The 23,089-nt window shown below is 35.6% G+C and overlaps 1 protein-coding gene across 9 annotated transcripts in view; it reads left to right on the top strand.

The window, feature by feature from the left end:
- The window catches only part of OPA1 (OPA1 mitochondrial dynamin like GTPase), a 99,302-nt gene that overhangs the window by 28,746 nt on the left and 47,467 nt on the right, over positions 1 to 23,089 (top strand). For 8 of the 9 annotated variants that reach the window (XM_005545375.3, XM_005545371.3, XM_005545373.3 and 5 more), the window contains 14 exons: positions 4,413 to 4,466; positions 8,207 to 8,311; positions 9,993 to 10,079; positions 10,734 to 10,847; positions 15,623 to 15,703; positions 15,823 to 15,897; positions 16,228 to 16,299; positions 16,383 to 16,482; positions 16,827 to 16,957; positions 18,422 to 18,494; positions 18,597 to 18,669; positions 19,944 to 20,059; positions 20,965 to 21,029; positions 21,700 to 21,776. In XM_005545375.3, the coding sequence (XP_005545432.2) occupies positions 4,413 to 4,466; positions 8,207 to 8,311; positions 9,993 to 10,079; positions 10,734 to 10,847; positions 15,623 to 15,703; positions 15,823 to 15,897; positions 16,228 to 16,299; positions 16,383 to 16,482; positions 16,827 to 16,957; positions 18,422 to 18,494; positions 18,597 to 18,669; positions 19,944 to 20,059; positions 20,965 to 21,029; positions 21,700 to 21,776 (1,223 nt within the window). Of the gene's footprint in view, positions 1 to 1,609; positions 1,698 to 4,412; positions 4,467 to 8,206; positions 8,312 to 9,992; positions 10,080 to 10,733; positions 10,848 to 15,622; positions 15,704 to 15,822; positions 15,898 to 16,227; positions 16,300 to 16,382; positions 16,483 to 16,826; positions 16,958 to 18,421; positions 18,495 to 18,596; positions 18,670 to 19,943; positions 20,060 to 20,964; positions 21,030 to 21,699; positions 21,777 to 23,089 lie in introns of those variants that run through there. The other variant, XM_074030769.1, reaches the window with a different exon arrangement.

Below are 23,089 nucleotides of genomic sequence, written 5' to 3'. Positions count from 1 at the left end.
AATCCCACCATGTAGATCCCAAAGTTCATGTTTGGAAGAGACTTTTAGGTCAAAGTGAAATAAATGTAATGAGTTTAAAATTATACTCTGAGATCTTGAAATCAGCTAATTATGTTACATCTTATTAGATCAGAAAAGTTTTGAAGTTATATACAAACCCTAGTCAGGAACAAAGATTCAGTCATATAATTCTTGTACATTCTGCTATTTAAATCAACCAATATTATAGATAATGATTTAGTACAGTAATTTTGCTGGCTAACCTTACCTCATTTGGTGGTGGTTAGGACTTCAGAGTACTCACCATAGTTTCATTTATTTTTTCAGCGTCACTTCCTGGCTTTTCTCAATTCCATGGCTGTGGAATCAATTCCTATACATATTTAGCTTTGGTGAGCAAAAACATAGGTAGAAAAAGAAAAGAAGTGGGTTTCCTACCTGGTTAAATTAAAGTAGCTGTGTTAAGCCGAGGAGGACTTATTTTGAACGGTACTTTAACAATCCCTGTTCTGTATACTGTGAATATATCATTTAAATAGCTTGACAAATTGGATGGTTAGGCTGAGCCACCCATACTTTAGTTTCGTTACAGAAAGAAGGGAGAAGAGCGAGTATGTTCTTATATGTTACTTAGAAATAAGAATGTAGCTGTAGTTACATGTTGTTCTTAAGTTTTTTTCATAAGACATCTTGAAATGTGTCCCATAGGCCTGCTATTTAACATTCTGAGATATGACTTAAGATTAATGATGAGCTTTTGAATCTGACAAATCAAGAGATATCTGTAATGAATACTGATTCATTTTCTCATTGCTGGAAGCTAATGTTCATTTTAAGCCTCCTTTACTAGCCTTTATTTGGGCTTAGAGATGTTATTCGTCTTTCTAATATGTATTGGGTTATCTGTTTAACCCTTTTATACCTCCCTTTCCCCATTTGTAAATTAGACACTGGCAAGACGTTTTACCCTGAGTAGAGCAGCAAACAGGGCCTGTTCCTGCCCACATTGTAGTTACCTTGAGGGGAAGAAAATGCGACTTTAAAAATAATTTATGCTCTTTTATAGTGAAATTATCCCTCTTACTCTCCGAAAGACTGTTACCTTACAGTATCCTCCACTCCTTTCCCCCTGTAGTTACTACAGAGATGACTTTTCAGTTCTTCACTGCCATAATGATCAAAATCCTGATTCACGAGATTTTTATCATTCCAGGCATGTGAGGTTTACTTGATGCACAAAACCACAGTACTTTTTGTTGTTTTTTAATTGTTTTTTCTCCCTTATCTTCTTGAAAGTCTAAGTAGATCATCATTTTGGGTATCTTATTAGTAGCAACTAAGAAATTTTCCCTATATCTTCTGAGCAAAAGATAAAAAAGAACTCAAGCAGAGACAGAAGATTAAAACTACCATTGGTAGTTTTGCCTCCTATGGATATGTTCACATACATCGAAATTTTTACAATGACCTTTTTATATATGTATTTCAGAATTTCAGAGTGGCCTCAATGGCTTAATAGGAAGAAATACTTGAAATTTTTAAATTAGGCTTGGTTTTGTGAGGAGCTAGTAAAGGTTTTTCTCTTTCAGCTTTAGCTTGTTTCTGCGGAGGATTCCGCTCTTTCTCCATCAGTTTCATAGCCCTGGAATTGTAGAAAAGCTCTGGTTTCAAGACCATTGATACCCATTTCTGTCAGGGTGAGTTTTAAATTTATTTCATGATGCAAACAATATATTGAACATCAGGACATGAACTTGCTCTTGTTGTAAGTCAATGAATTTTATCAGTAAATCACATCAAAATAAAATATACCCCATTTGCTAGTTAAGACCTAGAGTGACAGATTGAAAATAGCTTGTGTTATTCTCTTAAGAAAATATATAAAAATTATCATCTCATCAATCTTAAATGTTTGTTTTATAAATCTAAATGTTTTTATCTTGTTTCCTAGGAAATATTAGGTCTGATTTTTTACTTTACCACCAGTTGTCTTTTATTTTACTTTATTTTTTTTGAGACGGAGTTTTGCTCTTGTTGCTCAGGCTGGAGTGCAGTGGCACAATCTCAGCTCACTGTGACCTCTGCCTCCCGGGTTCAAGCGATTCTCCTGCCTCAGCCTTCCAAGTAGCTGGGATTACAGGCATGCGCCACCACATTGGGCTAATTTTGTATTTTTAGTAGAGACGGGGGTTTCTTCATGTTGGTCAGACTGATCTCGAACTCCCAACCTCAGGTGATTGGCCTGCCTCGACCTCCCAAAGTACTGGGATTAGGCGTGAGCCACCGTGCCCGGCCAGCTGTCTTTTAATATAACATTGTGATTAATTGTGATGTTCCATTAAACTAAGCAGAGAGGAAACATGCTGGTAAACCATGTGTGAGTTATTCATTGTACCAGAAAGGCAAATGATACATTTAAATACTCCTAAAATTTAAATTTATAAACATCTTAACAGTTGTGATCATTAAATACTACTAATCTAGCATAGAAATTATATTTTTAATATTCTGCTAACCTTGTGTCATTTAAATTTTTTATATAACCTTTTTATTTTGCCAAATTAAATTAACCTTTTATAGCCCTTGGCTTATACTAAACATCCTAACTTTTTTGTTTAATTGTATTAGTTTTTAAGATATTGCCCCAGATGTCAAGTAATGTTGGATTTTCTATAATAATTTAGGATATATTGCCTGAAGTCAGTATTTACATTTAAAACTAAAACAATTTATACTAATACAGTTTATACATTTCATACTAATTTAGCTACAGTTGGATAAATATTTAATGGAACAGAGTAAATCAAAGTACCTTTTAAAATGAATTGGAAATTAAATCCGCGTAACAATTTTTTATGACCGCACTGTTACAGTGTGATGGCATGCCAAATGATCATAATGTGGAATTATTTGTTTCTTCATTGGCTTTCAAGATTCTGTTCTTTAGTTTGTGGACTCCTCTCCAACTTGCTTGTCTCCTCACAGTTTAGGAGACTGTTAATAATTCTTGTCCATCCTACATAAACACACACAGTCAAAATGAAAAAAAGCTTCTATCAGCAGGTCTGTGCTTGCTGTACAGGAATGGGAAAGCAATTGAAGTTTGCATTATCTTTTTTCTAATTACCAAATCATTTTTGGAGCTATTTAGGCATAGACTTTTAAGGGAAAAAAAAAAATGTGCAAGGGTTGTCATCTATATTGTTGAAATAAAAAATTGAGGAAATTATGAGAAAGTATTTAGAAATAGAAATTAAAATCTTAACTCTTCATATTGTGGACAAGAGTTATTAATGTCTACCTGAATGAGCAAATCATTTAAAACTTTTTCATGTATATTTGCTGCCATGTTGTGTTGTGATTGCTCAAATAACCAATGAATGAAGATCAACAAGGATTTAAATGAAGAAGAATATGAATTTAACTATTTTCTCCTGTGAAATAAGTTCATATTTACAAGTTTTGATTTTCAGAAGTTAGACAATTATTTTTAAAGGCTGGGGATGACAACTTCTGCCTCTTACCAAGAAGTCAAAGCACAGTTATGTGAATTTGTCATAAATTACATCATTTTTATTATATTTGATTATTATATTTTGTATTTATAATTGTATTGTGACTACTTTAAAACCTGTTATATAATAAAATTGTTTGTTTTTTAATATTTTATTTTAGAATTACTAGCATTAATAACAATTTGAAGTAGTTTACACAATACCTGTGGGTTTTATTTTTGTTTTATATTCAAATTAATTTTAGTTGCTTTACTTGGCTTCATTGCTATGGATGCATTCTCTGTATTGTGAGTTAGCAGAGCTTTCCTTGAAACTGAATTTAAAAGCAAGCATTTGGCTCCACTTAAATCTCTGAAAATGCGCAACTTGTTCTTTGCATTTATTATATAATTCGCTACTTATGGTACAGAAATGGATACAATACAAAAATATTTCCTTATAAGATACACTGTGACCAATGAACTTTTTAAATAGCTGTCAACAGTAACATGTATTTGACTTTTCAAAACACATTTCTGGAGGGATATCAGTGCTTTATTTCCCCAAATATCTGAGTCCCTATGCTTTAGTACAAAACAGCTTCTGAAGAATTTAGTAACCATATGTGTTGATTTCTTGTTTTTCTAACTAGTCTTTCATAAGAAATGACTAGAATAGCAACAGGAAAATGATTGCCTTTTAAGGTTTTTGTTTCTCAATATAAAATTTTGGTGAACTATTTTTATTGATAAATACAGATATTTTTACTTTCTTAAATCACTTGATTTAAAATTACTTTGATTAAATATGCATATGAAGTCAGTTTTTTAACTCTCAATACTTATCAAAAAAATTTAACTTGTTGCACATTCTGTATAAACCTAATTCTATTCAACTAAAATTATTTTAAACATTTAGGTGTCAGACAAAGAGAAAATTGACCAACTTCAAGAAGAACTTCTGCACACTCAGGTAATCGTGATGACTAAGAAAATCTAGGGACTTTTAAAAATTATATTCGAATATAACTTTGGTGATTGGACATTTATTTTTTCAACAGAGCAAAATTTGGAATGTTAATGATAGAACCTTATTATCAATAGATGCAAAAGCTAATTGAGAAATAAGGAATAAAGATGGAACTAGATAAGTATGGAAGTAACTCATTTATATGTAAAAACCTATTTTGAGTGAATCTTATGCCCAAAAGGAAGAAAGTGGCTTGTCCTTTTAAACCATGCTTGCATTTTTACATTGATAAGCTAATACAGTTAAAGAAATTTGAGTTGAGTCTACCTCATCGTTCTAGTGAGCTCTCAGGAAGCTTTTACTTTGCTTCACAAGTCTGAAACCAGACAATGCTTATCTAAAGTTCTTTTTCTGGCACTACTTAGAAAAGCTATTTTCTTATAGTTGGTAATAAAATTATTATTTTAAGGACCTATTTTGTGCAGTGTAATGAGTGGATAACATTCTAGTACAAAATTACCCTATCACAGCCCAGCGCGGTGGCTCACGCCTGTAATCCCAGCACTTTGGGAGGCCGAGGCAGGTGGATCACGAGGTCAGGAGATTGAGACCATCCTGGCTAACATGGTGAAACCCCGTCTCTACTAAAAATACAGAAAATTAGCCACGCATGGTGGTGGGCACCTGTAGTCCCAGCTACTCGGGAGGCTGAGGCAGGAGAATGGTGTGAACCCAGAAGGCGGAGCTTGCAGTGAGCCCAGATGGCAGCACTGCACTCCAGCCTGGGCAACAGAGCGAGAGTCTGTCTAAAAAAAAAAAAAAAATTACCCTATCACTCAATCATCAGTTTTTCTATGTAGGTAACACTGACATGCATTAATTAACTTATTTTTTAAAGTTCAAAGAGTTACTGTCAGCTGGGCATGGTGGCTCATGCCTGTAATCCCAGCACTTTGGGAGACTGAGGCAGGAGGATTGCTTGAGCCCAGGAGTTTGAGACCAGCTTGGGCAACCCAGAGAAACCCCATATCTACAAAAAAATTTTTAAAAATTAGCCAGGTGTGTGGTTTGTGCCTGTAGTCCTAGCAACTGGGAGGCTAAGGTGGGAGGATCACTTGAGCCCCAGGAGGTCAAGGTTACTGTGAGCCATGATTGCTCCCTGGCCAACAGAGCAAGACCCTGTCTGGAAGAAAAATAAAAAAAAAGAAGAAGAGTTTATCTTGGATCTCTTTTTTGTGAAAAAGTGGAACAACTACAAGTTGAGTATCTCTTATCTGAAATGCTTGGGGCCAGCATATTTTGGATTTCAGATTTTTGAATTAGGGATAGTCAATTTGTAGTATATGTTGAGTCACAGATTTCTTTGGTATCTATTTATTGCATCTCAAACCTCACTATACCCTAGACTCAACTGTGCTCTGAGTGGCACTATATATATGTTTTTAAGGCTTCCTAGCCAGGTGATTCCAGTCTGCAACCAGGGGTAAGAATCATTGGTCACAAAGCACAGCCTCTGGAGCACATTAGAAATGCACATTCTTGACCCCGTCCCATACCTACTGAAGAATCAGAAACTCGGAGTGAAACCCAGCAATCTGTTTTTAAAAGCCCTCAAGGTAATTCTGATGCATTCTAAAGTTTGAGAATTATTGTTCTAGAGCTTTGAGAGACAGCCAAATAGCACATCTCTTCAGGATGGCTACAGATTGGCTTCTGTACCACAGAATGTTTCCATCCCCAGAAAATGTAGACCCCGAAATTGATTTTGTGCTTACAAAGAAATGAGTCAGTGGAAATTCTACCCTCTTATATATCCCTTGATATAAACCCTTCAATTTGTGCAGCTGTAATTGGCAGCCACTAGGCACTGATAGACTGTATTATGGAGAATTCACTGGGTTTTCTGTATCAATGATGTCCAATAGAAATATGCAAGCCACCTGTGTAATTTTTAATTTTTACATTAAAAAATGGTAAAAAAGAAACGTGGAATTAGTTTTAATAATATATTTAACCTAGTCTATCCCAGATAGTATCATTTCAATATGTGATCAGTATAAAAAATATTAATGAGGTGTTTTACACTTACAGCACAATCTCACTTCAGACCAGCCACATTTCAGGTGCTTGATAACTACATGTGGCTAGTAGTTGCCGTATTAAACAACACAGATCTAATCCTTAGGTACTACCACAATTTTGTTATATATACTATTACTAAATATAAATGAATAAGTTTATGTAAAAATATGTTTATAGTAGAGTCTAGCTAGTAGTTCTGTCTCATACTATGTATGTGTTCAATTATGTATGTGTTCTTTTAATTTGGCTTGAGTTGGACTTTCTGTAAGGATAGAGCCATGATTTCCTGTTACTTACTTTGTTCTTGAAAGATTCCAATAAACTAAAAAGAGTGTAAGGAATATTTTCTGTTATAAAAGGTATGATATTATAAGTTGGACATAAACATTCTGCTGTTTGTAGGAAGGGGTTATTTTTAATAGGTTTCTCTGTATTGTTAATGTTTTGAGAAGAAATAAAAGCTGGGAAGACAAATTAGAAAGGATCAAATTTATTTGAGAAGGAAAATGTGTAGCCAAGCAACTACTTGACAAAAAAAAAAAAAACCTGTTTAGACATATTAGTCTTCTTTAAAATTCTGTTTTTATATCATTATTTTGTGTGTGTGTGTCAAATAGTTCCTTGACTACACATTTTCCTTCTCAAATAAATTTGATCCTTTCTGATTTGTCTTCCCAGCTTTTTTTGTCTTTGCCAGGCCGGAATGCAGTGGTGCAGTCTTGACTCACTACAACCTCTGCCTCCCAGGTTAGCGATTCTCCTGCCTTAGCTCCCTGAGTAGCTGGGACTACAGGCACCCACCACGACGCCCGGCTACTTTTTGTATTTTTTGTAGAGACAGGGTTTCACCATGTTGTCCAGGATGGTCTCGATCTCTTGGCCTTGTGATCTGCCCACATCGGCCTCCCAAAGTGCTGGGATTACAGGCATGAGCCTCTGCGCTCAGCTTATATCATTCTTTTAAATATTAATATATTATCTCTGGACACGGAAATACAACAAAACATAGAAGAGTTTGAGCCTCTGACAGACCTCTATTCCCAACCCTGCTTCTCTACTAGATGACCTTGGGCAGGCTGTCAGATATTCCTTGCTCTTTATTCCTAGTCTGTGTAATTCCTGCTTCATGGGGTTTTTGTGAAGGTTAAGGGAGTTAATGCGTTTGCAACACTTACTAAGGAGTCTGTCACATAATGCATGCTTGGGTACTGCTAGCTATTATTATTTTATAGCATCTTAATTAAAACATAAAATAATGCGAAGAAAGGGAAGAATTTGAATTTTTGTCAAATGGCCCTGTAATATGAAGACTTAAAATTTTGGTATAATAGGAAATATTCCCTTCTAGAATGTACTTAAGAACTGCTTGTTTAAATTCTTACATTTTTAGTATTTCAGAATAATTTTTTCATTGTGAGTAGCAAGGAATTTTCCAAATGAAATTCTTAATTATGATAGAAAATTACAATTATTTCCACTTTTTGTAAGAGATAATAATCATTGTTTATTTTATTCCCAATGTTTTCATAGATGCTTTTAAAATGTAATACATTTTAAATAGGAGCTATGACTTCCATATTTTGGAAGATTTTAATTTAGACTTTATACTATTTGATAACCCATATTTTTCTTATATAGTTACACTTATTATTTTGTTGCAGTTAAAGTATCAGAGAATCTTGGAACGATTAGAAAAGGAGAACAAAGAATTGAGAAAATTAGTATTGCAGAAAGATGACAAAGGCATTCATCATAGAAAGCTTAAGGTATTCTAAGTTTATCTTGTTTATTCTCAAAACTTTACTGCTTAGCATTGTGTGTTCATCAGTACCAGGTTTTAAGGAGCTGTGAAGTATGCTGTCGTCCTTTTCTTTCTAATCTAATGTCCTTGGAGGATGGAAGATCTCTTCCTATATTTAACACATTTTAAAAGTTGTAGTCTCCAAATGCTTGTTTTATACCATGCCCATAAAATCTTTACATGTTATTTCATGTGAATCAGTTTATTTTTCTGAAATATCTAGTTTATCTCTAGGTTTAACTTTTACATAAAATTTTATATAAAATCAGAATTGTTAATTGATGGACATGTAAGTGACTTATCATTATTGCTTTGCTTGTATGCCAGTGAATGATTAGACCACTTTCTTCAGTTTTTAAAAAATTAACACTTTTTTTCTAAGGAGAGCTTTCTTAGGCATTGTAAAGAATTTTTGAAAAAGTATGTGCTGGTATTGTTACCATCAGCACATTGGTGAACTTATTTATCAATAAATTGAGTCTTACTATTCCCCACCAAACTAAGCCATATGTGCTAAATTGAATTGAAACAATTATTTAACTTAAATCTCATATAAGTAAGCAGGGTTTATATGTAGCAAAACTACAGTAAATCATGGCATATACATTCTGTAGTCACAGTACAAAGATAATATTATAGTTCTAGCTTAACAAACATGCATTAGTAGCTTTGACTCTAAATCATGACTGCACAAAACAGATCGATAACATGACTGTTTACAAGTGGCACTTAGAACTGAGAAAAGTCATTTCCAAGTGCTAATATATGTAGAGTTTACCTCAGAAACAGTATTTTCTCTCATAAAATGCAGTGGCAATGAACATTTTTTATTTTTGGGTGGGTGGGTTGGCAATTGCTTGCCATTTAATTTTTTTAGGGATTAAGAAATGAAGGGAACCTTAAGCCATCATTTTGCTCCTGCCTTAGCATTAAAACTTACCCATAATGATTAAATGCTTGATGGTACTCCTTTTTTTCAGGCCTGTTTTTTTTTTGTTGTTGTTCATTCATTCATCAAATAATTACATGAAGCTTGTTACATGCAATACAAGGCACCACGTTCTATTCTGATTCTACAGCAAGAAACGATACAGGATATTTGCCCTTGCTACACTCGTATTTCAGCCTGCCCAGTTGTCAGTGGATACTTAACCACTCTTCCTGGTTTAACCATCTTCCTGGTTTATCCTTTATTCAGATGTTTGCTTGCACATGCTCTCTATCCTCTTCCCTCTTTCTCCCTCATGCATGCCTCAAACTTGGCAAAGAATAATGTCATTGTCAGTTGGTTACCTGACCACCTTTTTTTGCCTTTTTGGTGCTAATGGTCTTTCCTTGCATTCAGTATTAGCTCATCAGTATTAAGTAATAATTTCCATCTTATTTAATGAGAATGTTAGGAAATCCTGAATTAATTAACTTTATTAAATCATTATATCTAAATAAAATAAACTGAATGATAAATGGACTTTTAATCTGTACTATTTTAGTTTTTACTATGAAGATGTATTTATGTAATTTGAGAAATCAATACAATGATTGTGGAAATTTCAATTTGAATTTATCATTTTTTTCTCTTGACACATCTGTTATGTTTTTTCTGTACTTTCACTGTTTTATATTATAATTTTTTAAAATTTTTACAGAAATCTTTGATTGACATGTATTCTGAAGTTCTTGATGTTCTCTCTGACTATGATGCCAGTTATAATACACAAGATCATCTACCACGGGTATGTGAAAAATTGATAGTGAACTTGCCAATTAGCAAAAAAAGAAGCAGCTTAGCTTCTTAAAAATTATGTGTATATATGTACACATACACATATATATATACTGGATGTAGGCATTTATATTTTTGATATAATCTTACATGTTCCAAGTAATGTTTTAAGCAGTATTATTTGACTATTTTAGTTCATTATAAATACAAGTACATTATATTTATGAGTTACTATATGTGTTATGAAGGAAGATATTTGTGTTATATAGTCATAATATTTGTAATAAATACTGAACAGTGGATTAAATTAGCCATATGCGTGAAATTTAACCTTATAGAATTGAAAATGTGTTTGTAAAGAGTAAACTAGGGATGGAAAAGACTTACAGAAAGTTAACAACCTGGTTTTAGAAACAGTGGTTTAAATTAGCACAAGTTTTTAAAATAAAAATTGGGCTGTAAATAGTGGATCCAATTACTGTTTTGCTGTCCCTATTTTCCATGTGCATACATGTAGCAATCTTTTTTTATGGATTTTAAAACATTTTTTTCACCTGTACAAATTTTAAAAGACTAAAAAACCTCAGAGCAGCATTACAAATAGGTTTAAATTTTAATTTGGTATCAGAAAAATATGAGTAAGTGTTCTTTGTTTTGTGGGAAGGTGGTTGTGGTTGGAGATCAGAGCGCTGGGAAGACTAGTGTGTTGGAAATGATTGCCCAAGCTCGAATATTCCCGAGAGGATCGGGGGAGATGATGACACGTTCTCCAGTTAAGGTAAGAAAATAGGCCGTCTCAATGAGGTTCCTTAGGAGAGTAACTGCTTCAATGAGATCTGTTCATTGTGTTGAAATGAAGACTTTCAACCAAAGAAAGAATTGATACATAGCGTTTGGAATGATCCCTAGTGTGAAAATCAGTAGGAGGCACAGCCAGGAGGCCAGTGCGGCAGGAGGTAAGTGAGGGGAGAGTGGTAGGAGAGGATGTCAGAGACCCAGTTGGGAGGCCTTTGGATTTTATTCTGAGTAAGATAAGAGAGAAGTTAAGAAAATGAGAATATTGGAAGTGGAGTCAATGAATATAGATAATTTTCTAGTTTTATTGTGACAAAAGAGCAGAGAAATGAGGCAGTAGCAATTGAATATTGTTGAATTAAGGGAAGGTTTTTAACCTGTTTCCTGTTTAGAAAAAACGTGCAGCTCACCACCAGTGCTTGTTTAATTTTACGTAAACACTCTTTGAAGCTGAAGCAAATCTGACTAATTTTCAATGTGAAAAAAAAATATAAAAACTGTTCTTAGAGTTATTTCTAAACAGTACTAACATCAGAATCATCTCAATCATCAGAAGGTCTGTTTTTTAAAAGTCAGATTTATCAGATGAATCTTTGGCCAACAACTTTTTGAGAATGATGTAAACATCACACATAGAAATTCTACGTTTTCTAGGATTTGACATTTTCAGCTATTGAAAATTACTATATTTTGTAAATGGAAATACTCCTACTAAAAACAGGATGCTTTCAATAGAATGATGTCTTTTGTTTCCAAAATCAGTATACTAGAGCTATGCGAAAATCATAATAAAAGCGAGATATTTTATGGCAGAGTTGTCTTGGGGCAAACACTGCAGCTGCAAGCGCTGCTGGCAAGTATTGTCGGAGCAAGTGGGAAAAGGGTTAAAGATTTCTATATGCTGATTATAATGATTTAATAAAGGGCGGAAATGATGCAGGAAAGAGGGAAAATTACAAGAGCAAAGTGGCTGAGGTGAAGGAGATTGCAGCTTGGTGTACTAGTCCATATCTAGGCACGCTGACAGTTTTTCCATGGTCATAGGAAGAAGGCATGGGGCTGCAGAGTCTTTCATTGAACAGATATTTATGGAATGCTTAATGTGTACCAGCAGCGTTCTGGGCAATATGTTGGTAAACAGCAACAACAAAGAAGATCCTTGCCATGATGGAGGGTATGTTCTAGCAGAGGGAGACAGATAATAGATAATAAATATAATACATGACTGTGTAGTATGTTGGAAGACAATAGTGTTGTACAAAAAGAAAAAGTAGAACCAGGCAAGGAGAATGGGGGTACCAGGGTATTCGTAGATTGCATTGATAAGGTGGCGTTTGAACCAAGATTTGCAGAAAGTGAGGGAGTAGTCATTTAGATATCCTGTGTTCAGCAAGGAGAATAGCTGATGCAAAGCCTCTGAGGTGGTTGTGTGGCTGTCATGTTCAAGGAATAACACAGAGGCCTGTGTGGCCAGGTCGGAGTGAAGAGCTAGCCATGGTCGGGGCGAATGATGACATTAGAGGAATAATGGAGAGCAGGGAGGAGCAGATCAATAAGGCCTTATAGGCCATTGTACAGACTTGCGTTTTATTTTAAGTAAAATGAGCCAGTGCAGGATTTCGAGCAAAGTAACAACAGTGCCTTTTAAAAGGCTACTCTTTTGAAAATAGTTATAGGCAAGATGTAGAACCAGGGAGTCCAGGCTACTGGAGTATCCAGGTGATTCTTGAGCTAGGGAAGTAGCAGTGAAAGTGATAAGAAATGGATAGATGATAAATGTATTTTGAAAGTAGAATTAACAGGATTTCTTGACGGGTTTGATACGGAGAAGGGAGAGAAGAAAAGCGATGGGGAGAGAGAGAGAATGTGTCAGTCATCAGTGATGGCTCCAGGGTTTGTAGCCTGAACAGACTGAAGGATGTAGTTTGCGTGGAAGTCTGTCAGTGGATCAAGTTTGGGGGAAGAAGATCAGGGGTTCAGTTTTGGACTTGCTGAGTGGTGATAACAAGCAGTTGGGTATAGCAGTTTAGACAGAGGTCTGGGCCAGAGACATACATTTAGGAGTCATGATCAACTATCTAAAAATAGTATTTAAAGTCATGATCTTACTGGAGAAGATCTTGAAGGGAGTGAGTAGAGATAGAGCAAGCAGTATATTCTGGGCACTCTGAACATTAAGATGTTGAAGGAAGAAAAAATAACAAACGAATGTGTGAAGGCACAACCGGTGTAGTAAGCGGGAAAGCAGGGCAGTTCAGTGCACACAAAGTGGGGTAAAGAAATATGGAGTAGGGGGGAGTGATAAGTGAGGTCACATGCTGCTGATCCATCAAGGAAGGTGAAGATAGAAACCAGTCATTGAGTTCACCAGTGGAGGCAAGAAAGGGGAATGTGTGGAAGTTTCCTTCTGATTTCTTCTGCTTACTCAGTGAAATACTAAGCCAAATGATCAGCTCTTAATTAGAAAGGAGAAGAGATTGAAGACTGAGGCAGGAAGAAAAAGTGAAGTCTTTTAAGAGATTCTGGTGACTCTAGGAGTGAATCAGTGGAGGAAGTCAAGTGATATTAGGATTGCTGAGTTGGACTGAAGTCCCTTTAAGTTCTGTGGACATACATTTTAAATGAATCTGTATGATTGTGTTTCGTTTTTTTCGTGTTCAGCTGGTGGGGGTAGGTGTACAGTAATTGGAAAATTGAAATTACCAAGAATTATGGCAAGAATAGTGGGAGAAAGACAGTGAGGCTGATGCTGAAATCTTCAAGAAATGAAATCTGTTTACAAGTGCAGCAGGACCTGGGCAGCCTAGTGTGATTCATCCAAATTGCACTTTTGTGGGTCTAGCTATGAATTGAACTGTGTTATGTGTTACTAGTTGTTCTGTGTGTGGTACTGCGTGAACGTACCAGACTTTACATACCCCTTTTACTATCGATGGGAATTTGGGGTACATCTAACCTAGAGAAAAAAACAAAATGGGCCTTAGACTACATCTCATATCATGTTCAATAATCAGTTGTAAAAACGTGGGAAAGAAACCCACCTTTTACATTGTTACTAGCACCCTAATTGTAGAGGCTGTGGATGATAGTTCAAGAAGGAATTAATTTTGTTTTGGCAGGCAGAGCGTGAACAGGCAGAGTGTGAACAGGCAGAGTGTGACCAGGCAGAGCGTGACCAGGCAGAGCGTGACCAGGCAGAGCGTGAACAGGCAGAGTGTGAACAGGCAGAGTGTGAACAGGTGTCCTTGAAACAGATGAGGCTGGTCTCTTTCCGGTGTGTCGTTGGTCCCTTAGTGTTTACTGGAGCTTCTCTTTGACCAACCCTGAATTCCAGTGTTTTGTTTCCCTAGAGCAGTGAAAGTGCCAGAATCCCAACTTAGCATTTTAACCTCCTTAGCAGCTTCTTTCTGCTTGGTTTCTTAATATGTGAATGCCTGGAAAGGAAACTGTGCACAGGATGTAGGGTTTCGTTTTGGAGGTTTATTTCTGCAGTCTGTTTTTCTCTGGGATTGTGGCACGTTAAGACGTGACTGCTTGATAACTCTGAATTCCAGTCTTGTCTACTCAGCCCAGTGACACTGCTACACATTTTAAGTTTTTCTCTTGGGCCTTTGCCCTGTGCTACAAATCAGCAAATCCTCTGATGGAAAATAGCTACAGGAAAATCCTTCCAGCTTAGGCTGGCCACTATGGTTGCTTTCAAACAGCTGTTTATTGTTTTTTAATCTAGCCTGTTTAGCTAATCTCAGTAGAAGGAGTTGTATAGAAAAGTGGCAATTAGAAGTTTAGAAGTTTTTGTGAAACCACTGACTGTTAATATACATTGCTATAACATTTCTTGGCCAGGCACGTTGGCTCATGCCTATAATCCCAGCACTTTAGGAGGCCGAGGAGGGCGGATCACCTGGTCAGGAGTTCAGGACCAGCCTGGCCAACATGACGAAACCCTGTCTCTACTAAAAGTACAAAAATTAGCCAGGCATGGTGGTGGGTGTCTGTGATCCCAGCTACTCGGGAGGCTGAGGGAGGAGAATCACTTGAAACCAGGAGGCTGAGATTGCAGTGAGCCGAGATCACACGACTACACCCCAGCCGGGTGACAGAATGAGACTCCGTCTCAAAACAAACAAAAAAACAAACAAAACAAAATTTCTTTCCCAAATATCACTCCTTGAGTGAAGCCTGTCATAGCTCCCTTATAGTCAGTTCCATTCTCTTCTGTGGCACTCTAGGTTTTGCCACTCTCTTCTATTATGTCTGTGTATATTTCTCCCAGCATGTAGTGAGGTCTAAAACCGGGACAGTCAGCTCTGTTTCCCCACCTACAACACCTGACACATAGTTCCATCTCTATAGATGTTGAACGAATGAATTGTCCTTTACCTAAATTCATCTTTGAAGTTAAATGCAAGGTTTCCTTTTAGTGTTTTAGAGAGATGATTTTGGGCTTAGTGCTGTGTATAACCTTGACTGGGGAAAGAAAGAGGCAGCAGCATTTTAGGTCATAAGAGATAAAAGGAACCAGCATTCTTGTTGGGAAATCGCAACATGTGTGACATATGTACAAACAGTACAAATACAAAATTATTGTCTTCTCAGAACTACCATGTTGACAACTTCAGGGGGTGCGCCGGCAGTAGTGTGAAGAGACTCTTGGATTTGTGCAATGCAGTAGCCCTGTCTAGACCACGTAAGGGCTGTGGGAATTAATAGTAGTTGTAAGTGCATCATTACATCTCAGTTTTCTGTTACTATCAGGTGACTCTGAGTGAAGGTCCTCACCATGTGGCCTTATTTAAAGACAGTTCTCGGGAGTTTGATCTTACCAAAGAAGAAGATGTAAGTAAAATTCATCTAAGGTTGATATGTGTAATTTTATAACCTGGATGAGCTTATAAAAAACAATTACAGAATATTTGTGAATTAAGATTTTCTTAGAATTTTGTGTTTTCCATTAGCTTGCAGCATTAAGACATGAAATAGAACTTCGAATGAGAAAAAATGTGAAAGAAGGCTGTACTGTTAGCCCTGAGGTAAGGGTTACAATTCATTTCAGTGACATTTTATGGAAATTAAATGTTTATGATTTCAGATAAATCATAACTTGGTATCGATGTTTAGATTGCTGCTGTTCCAAGATATGTAGAGCTTTTTAAAAAAAAAAAAAAATCCAAATAATATATCATTTTGTGGGTAATTTTCCAGAATACTTACTTTTAGGATCAGAGAAAGAATACCATTTTTGTGAGCATCTTATCTGAATGGATGAGATACAGAATTTTCAGAATATATTTCACCAAAAAAATTCTTAACAAATTCCCCCCAAAATTTAGCAGTATTTTATTTTTATTTTTCCTGAATAGACCATATCCTTAAATGTAAAAGGCCCTGGACTACAGAGGATGGTGCTTGTTGACTTACCAGGTGTGATTAATGTAAGTATATACAAAACATGTATTTTATTTTATTCCTATTGTGTGAAGCATTTATAATGACATTTAAAACCTTTTTCTTTAAGACTGTGACATCAGGCATGGCTCCTGACACAAAGGAAACTATTTTCAGTATCAGCAAAGCTTACATGCAGAATCCTAATGCCATCATACTATGTATTCAAGGTAAATCATATCAAAAGATTTTAGTATACTGATATATTTTCTTCTTTAGCGATCCAAGCTTTGCATTAGTTTGCGTTATGTAAACATATAAGATAAATGCATTTTTTGCCTTCTTTTCATATTTATTTTATTAGCAAATAAAATCGAAGTTGAAATTATTTTGATAAGTTTTACGTAAGCATCATTGAAATTTTTATTGGCTAGGATTTCTTTTTAGTAAATAACGTAAATGTATTAAAATCTTTCTTGCTATAATGTAGGCACAGGGGTATAATTTGTGCCAAGTTTTAAAAATCTACTTTACATCTTAAAATTCCACAGTGTCATTTTGTAATTTTTTTCAGACGGATCTGTGGATGCTGAGCGCAGTATTGTTACAGACTTGGTCAGTCAAATGGACCCTCATGGAAGGAGAACCATATTCGTTTTGACCAAAGTAGACCTGGCAGAGAAAAATGTAGCCAGTCCAAGCAGGGTGAGATCAAATTCTTTGTTGCAAGCATAGATTCTTTGTAAAAGCTCCAGCTGTGATAGGGATTGGTTATTTAAAAAAAAGCAAACAACAAAAAAACACCTTACAACTAAGATTTATTACAATGAAAGGATAAAGCAAAGTCACAAAAGGAAATGGTACATGGTATGAAATCTGAAGGAGATCAGGCTCACATTCCCACTAGTTCACTCCCAGGAGACTCACATAGGGCACATTTAATTCCTCCAACAACAAGCTGCTTGTTAGAGACTCAGCCCCTAAGGTTTTCATTGGAGGTTAGTCATTTTGGCACCCTCATGTACCAAAATTATTTCATACTCCCAAAAGGAAAGCCTATGTTATAATTAAACGACATTACTTGAGTAGTGAGCCACAGTTATATAGGGAAAGGTTTATATCAGTGTAGGGAACTGTTTACCATTTAAGTTTTCAGATACAAGCCAAAGGCAGGCAGGCCTTTTTAAGGATAGTAGTCTCAGGCCTGCTATGTTAACCCTTTTCTAGGTAGCCACCATAACCTCTGCTCTGCCTTATTTTTAAGGGTAAGGCCTGCCATGGCATTAATGGTTCTGATATGGAGAAGGGGAGAAATGAGGTAGAAACAAATTTCTGTGGCCTCCTCCCCATCTTTCTTCATTCCTTTCATTTCTTTCAACTGTGGGATAGTGAGTTTATATTTCTTCTGAGATGCAACTGAAGCTTATTTCAGTCCTTTTTGTATAAAAGATTCAGCATTAGCTTAGGTGTAACTGATTCTCATCCCATTATTAATCTGAACGGGCTTCAGTGGGTAGAAACTCTAACATATGTGAAAGATCTCTGTGCAAATATGCATTTTTCTGGGTACATAGTCTATGTTTTTTTGTTTTGTTTTGTTTTGTTTTGTTTTTTTGTCACATTTAGAAATGGATTTTTGATCCTAAAAGAGTTGAGAACCAGTGGATCCAAATATTAAAGAAGAAGGTGGGAGGGGAGGAAGGAATAAAAGAAGACAATCCAGCTTGGTCAGAATTTAGATATTTGAAGAAAGTATGGAAAAATAATAATAGCTACCATTTATTGAGTGCTTCCTGCCTGGCACTGTGCTAAGTATCTTATTGTCCCATAATCTCATCAACCTTTTGGAAAAAATTAAGTTGTTTACTTAAGGTCGCATAACTACTAGGCAGCAGAGCAGAAATTCAAACTAAGGTCTGTCTGACTTTAAAGAACTACACATCATTCCGGGTTTTTGATATGTGTGTTTTAATAATACATTTTCAATATAGTAAAATTAAATGTAGTTTTTTCAAATAGCAATGGAAAAACATTTTAAATGCTTTTGTGCAGATTTATCTATTTAACTATATACATGTATAGCATTATTTTGCTTTCTAAATTGTATATTATGCTTTTAAAACTATGTAAATTATATCTCACATTAATTTTTCCCACTTTTAAAAATAGATTCAGCAGATAATTGAAGGAAAGCTCTTCCCAATGAAAGCTTTAGGTTATTTTGCTGTTGTGACAGGAAAAGGTATGCAAAGATGGGTTATAATAACTTATTTTTAGTTTCTGTCATTTTCAAATAATACAGAGTAATTTTCTTGGTGAAAATTTGACCATCATTCTTCCCCAGGGAACAGCTCTGAAAGCATTGAAGCTATAAGAGAATATGAAGAAGAGTTTTTTCAGAATTCGAAGCTCCTAAAGTAGGTATCTTGTTAAAACATTTAAACATTTTACAGTAAGAGAGTAGCTTAAATTAAACTGTTTTCACTTAAAAGATCAGGTTTTATAACTATTAGTTTTACATCGGATTTCTAGAATTTTTCCCAAATAGTGAACTGTATCTAATAAGCAAGTCCTTAGCTACTTTTTAACAGAATTGAGAGCAGTTTATCACATGGTACAATACATAGTGGCATGCTTCCTTGGATGTGGGCACCGAAAGACAACAAAGATCTCTGCCTCTTATTTTATTTTACTTATAAAGTGGTTTTGGAAAATCGACGCTTTCATTTTTAAATATGTGTACATATTTCTCTTACAATTATAGGAAAGGTTGGAGTGGGGTTGTCAAAGAAGTATCCCTAGATAGATACTGACAGGAGATAAGATAAGCAAAAAGAGCTAAAGACCAGTTGTATTACTGTATACTAAGACTTTAAATGTTGAGTTTCTGGAAATAGAAAAGTATGTTTGTTCCTAGGTTAGTATGGTAAGTCAAGATAGTTCTTGCAAACCATAATCTTACGTGCTTTGGGGAGTACACTGACAACATATAGAGCTGTGCTGTCTAATATGGTATCACTAGTTTTGTGTAGTTATTAAAATTTAAATTAGTTGGAATTAAATTAATTTCTGGAAGATGGCTTTCTTCATGTTCTTTTTAAAGCATGGTGGCTCACGCCTGTAATCCCAGTACTTTGGGAGGCGAAGAGGGGCGGATCACTTGAGGTCAGGAGTTTGAGACCAGCCTGTCCAACATGGTGAAACCCCATCTCTACTAAAAATACAAAAAAAATTAGCTAGGCGTGGTGGTGCGCACCTGTAACCCCAACTACTCAGGAGGCTGAGGCGGGAGAATTGCTTGAACCCTGAGGGGGTGGGGGGCGGAGGTTTTAGTGACCCAGGATCACGCCACTGCACTCCAGCCTGTGTGACAGTGCGAAACTCCAGCTCAAAAACATAATAATAATAAAATAAAAGATAACATTAAATTTAAATTAGTAAAAATTCAATAAAATTAAAAATGCAGTTCCTCAGTTACACTAGCCACACATTTCAAGGGCACAATAACCCAGTGTGCCAGTAGCTACCATATTGGAATGTTTCCCTCATCACATAAATTTTATTGAATAGCATTGGTATAAAAGGTAAGAGTGGCTGTTAGCAAGCACATTCACAGGCTTGGTGTTAATATGGTTATCGTTTTTGTCATTTTAATATACTTTAGCTCTTGTTTTTTTTTTTTTTTTAATAGGACAAGCATGCTAAAGGCACACCAAGTGACTACAAGAAATTTAAGCCTTGCAGTATCAGACTGCTTTTGGAAAATGGTACGAGAGTCCGTTGAACAACAGGCAGATAGTTTCAAAGGTAAGTTGGATTTTTTTAAAGAAGCAGACAACTTAAAACATTTTCTTAGCTGGCAGCCTTTGGCATCCATCCCATTCTGTACTTCTTTCCTTTAACAGTTGCTTGGTAGTTCATTTACAGTTAGACAATATCTGGAAAATAGAAGAATACAAACCTTCAGTTATACAAGAACGAAATTTTTCCTTTCAGAGGAAGCATCTCTAGGAACACATTTGCAGAGTTCAAACAGATGAGAACGTTTGCTAGTACTTGGAAGTACACAATAAATTATAGAGAATTCAGATTCACCCTGTTGAGGGCAAAGAGAGCAGATGTGTTGGGAAGCAGAGCACCCTGGACTTCATTTACATGGTACCATTTCCTGAATCAATGTCATGGTACCATTTCCTGAATCACTCTCCTGCTCAATGTCTTTTATCTGAAGGGAATATGTTTGCTTTCCCTTTTCCCATATGTAAATCCTACCTGATCCTACCTATTTATCCCAGTTGTCCGTCTGCAACCTTGTATTACTTTTATTTCCATTTTACAGAAGAGAAAACAGAAGACAGAGTAACTTACCCAAATAACTTACCCAGTGGCACACAGCATAGGTAGAACACCCGGGATTTGCCTGTTGGTGGTACAACTACTGCAAAGTCCATTCTCTCGGCAGCTCTATGATACTAAGCTACCTCAGCTGTGTGCTAATGGATTTAACATGGAGAAACTAGAATCAGGGAGAATAGTTTTGAAAGCTGTTGCAAAAATGAAATTCTGAGACGTTGAGATCCCAGAGTACTAAGGGGTGATAGGCACACTCTCAGAAATTCACTTAATACAGAGGACATGTATTTTAACCGCTTTAACAACTGCATCTGGAAAGAAGGAGAATCATCAAACTTGAACTTTTCCTTCTTCCTCAGCAACACGTTTTAACCTTGAAACCGAGTGGAAGAACAACTATCCTCGCCTGCGGGAACTTGACCGGGTAATATTTGGATACTCATGTATTTTGTATGTATCTTAATTTAATGTTGTGTGCTGACTAAATTTATGTTGGGAGAAAAATCCGATGAGCTAAATTACTTTGGTTTTGACTATAACTACTAATTTGTAAGAATACATCTCTAGGAGCAGTTCTCTCTGACAATAATTTAAATTATTTATTATATAATATTAAAAACAGGGATTATAAGATGTCAAAACAAGTGTTGAAAATATTTTCTGAGAAGGTAATGAGTATGCTTTAAAGGTTTTGTAGAATTCGTGTATTCATGTAATTTAGTGGGAGTTAAACATTGTTTTTCCTTGATTTTAAAATGCCCATTAGTTAATAAAACACAGCATTAATGTGTAATTACTGATGTACTAAATTAATATGTATTGATGCTTTCATATAAGATGAACAAGTGTTATGTGAAAAACTGCATTCAACATTGAGAAGGTAGATATTTATGTCAGTTTCTTTGTCCTTATCTGGATAATGGCATTCCTTAAAAAAAGACACTAGAAGTGCATTTTTACTAGTCACGTGTATTTAAACCCAAATTCAGCCTAGTAGCCTGTCAAAAACCTCCTTTTGGTTATCTCTGAAAATCATGACGGGGTAAATTTACTGTCTTATGGAAATCTTACTTACTTGTATTTATATTGCCTAGAATGAACTGTTTGAAAAAGCTAAAAATGAAATCCTTGATGAAGTTATCAGTCTGAGCCAGGTTACACCAAAACATTGGTAAGTATTTGATATTAATCTCTTTTCTGAAAGACTTTACTGGCCGGGCGCGGTGGCTCAAGCCTGGAATCCCAGCACTTTGGGAGGCCGAGACGGGCAGATCATGAGGTCAGGAGTTCGAGACCATCCTGGTTAACACGGTGAAACCCTGTCTCTACTAAAAAATACAAAAAAGTAGCCGGGCGAGGTGGCGGGCGCCTGTAGTCCCAGCTACTCGGGAGGCTGAGGCAGGAGAATGGCGTGAATCCAGGAGGCGGAGCTTGCAGTGAGCTGAGATCCGGCCACTGCACTCCAGCCTGGGCGACAGAGCGAGACTCTGTCTCAAAAAAAAAAAAGAAAGACTTTACTATATGGGTTATAATGAAATACTAAAACTTAGATTGATAAAGCAGTGATTTATTATTACCTTGGCTCTTAGGCAAAAACACAATAATATTTTTTTTAGCAATATCCACTATTGTAGTCTAACCAGTTGAATTTCTGGAAGATGGTTTTCTTCATGTTCTTTTAAAATCTTGATTCTCTTTGCCTTTTCTTTATCTTATACTTAATAAATACATAATCATAATTTCTGTAAAGTCATTTAGGCAAAAGTTTCATCAAATTGTACTTTAGGTAAATATCAACCTGTCAAAATTGGTTTATAAAGGGAGATTAGTATATATTTTCAGCTTCTCCATTCTGAATAAGAACAGTTAGTGCTTTCTGTACCATGTGGTTAATATGTTATATACAAATCACATTTTGAACTTAATGCTATTAATATTTGAAATTTTTAAAAATAGCAAGTAAATGCACCCTTTTGAAAAATTTTTTATGTTAATCTTTTCTAAGGCAAGCTTACCTTCAGTTTATGTTTTATGTAAGTTTGGCCATTCCTAAATTCAGTGGAATGAGACATAGTAAAACAAGGTATTATAAATAACCTTGACATTTTTGTAGTCACATGTTAATTAACAAATTCCTTAGGCAGAAATTATCATTCTGATGAAGACTGGTATTTTTAAGAATTTATTCTTGGAGCACAACTATCCTCACTGCCATTCATTGTAAATATTTTCTGTACCTAGTCTATTCACTCAGTTAAAGGTTATCAAAAGTGAGCCTTGATAGTGGTATGTAGTCTGTACATTTAAATTCAGCATCACTAGTTTCCTCATCTCAGTGCCCTTTCTTCGTCAGTGGTGAAACCTCTTCTGTCTTCAAGTAGTCCACATTTGCCTGTTTTTAATCTCCATTCCTTCTCCAAAAAAAAGAGATCTGATTTTATCTGTTCTTGTTGATTAATCAAATATTATTATGACACAACTTAT

This window comes from Macaca fascicularis, chromosome 2 (genome assembly GCF_037993035.2).
Source record: "Macaca fascicularis isolate 582-1 chromosome 2, T2T-MFA8v1.1".
In the NCBI taxonomy this organism is placed as follows: Eukaryota; Metazoa; Chordata; class Mammalia; order Primates; family Cercopithecidae; genus Macaca; species Macaca fascicularis.
Note: the sequence above shows the minus strand (reverse complement) of the source record. Positions and strands in the feature narration are given on the sequence as shown.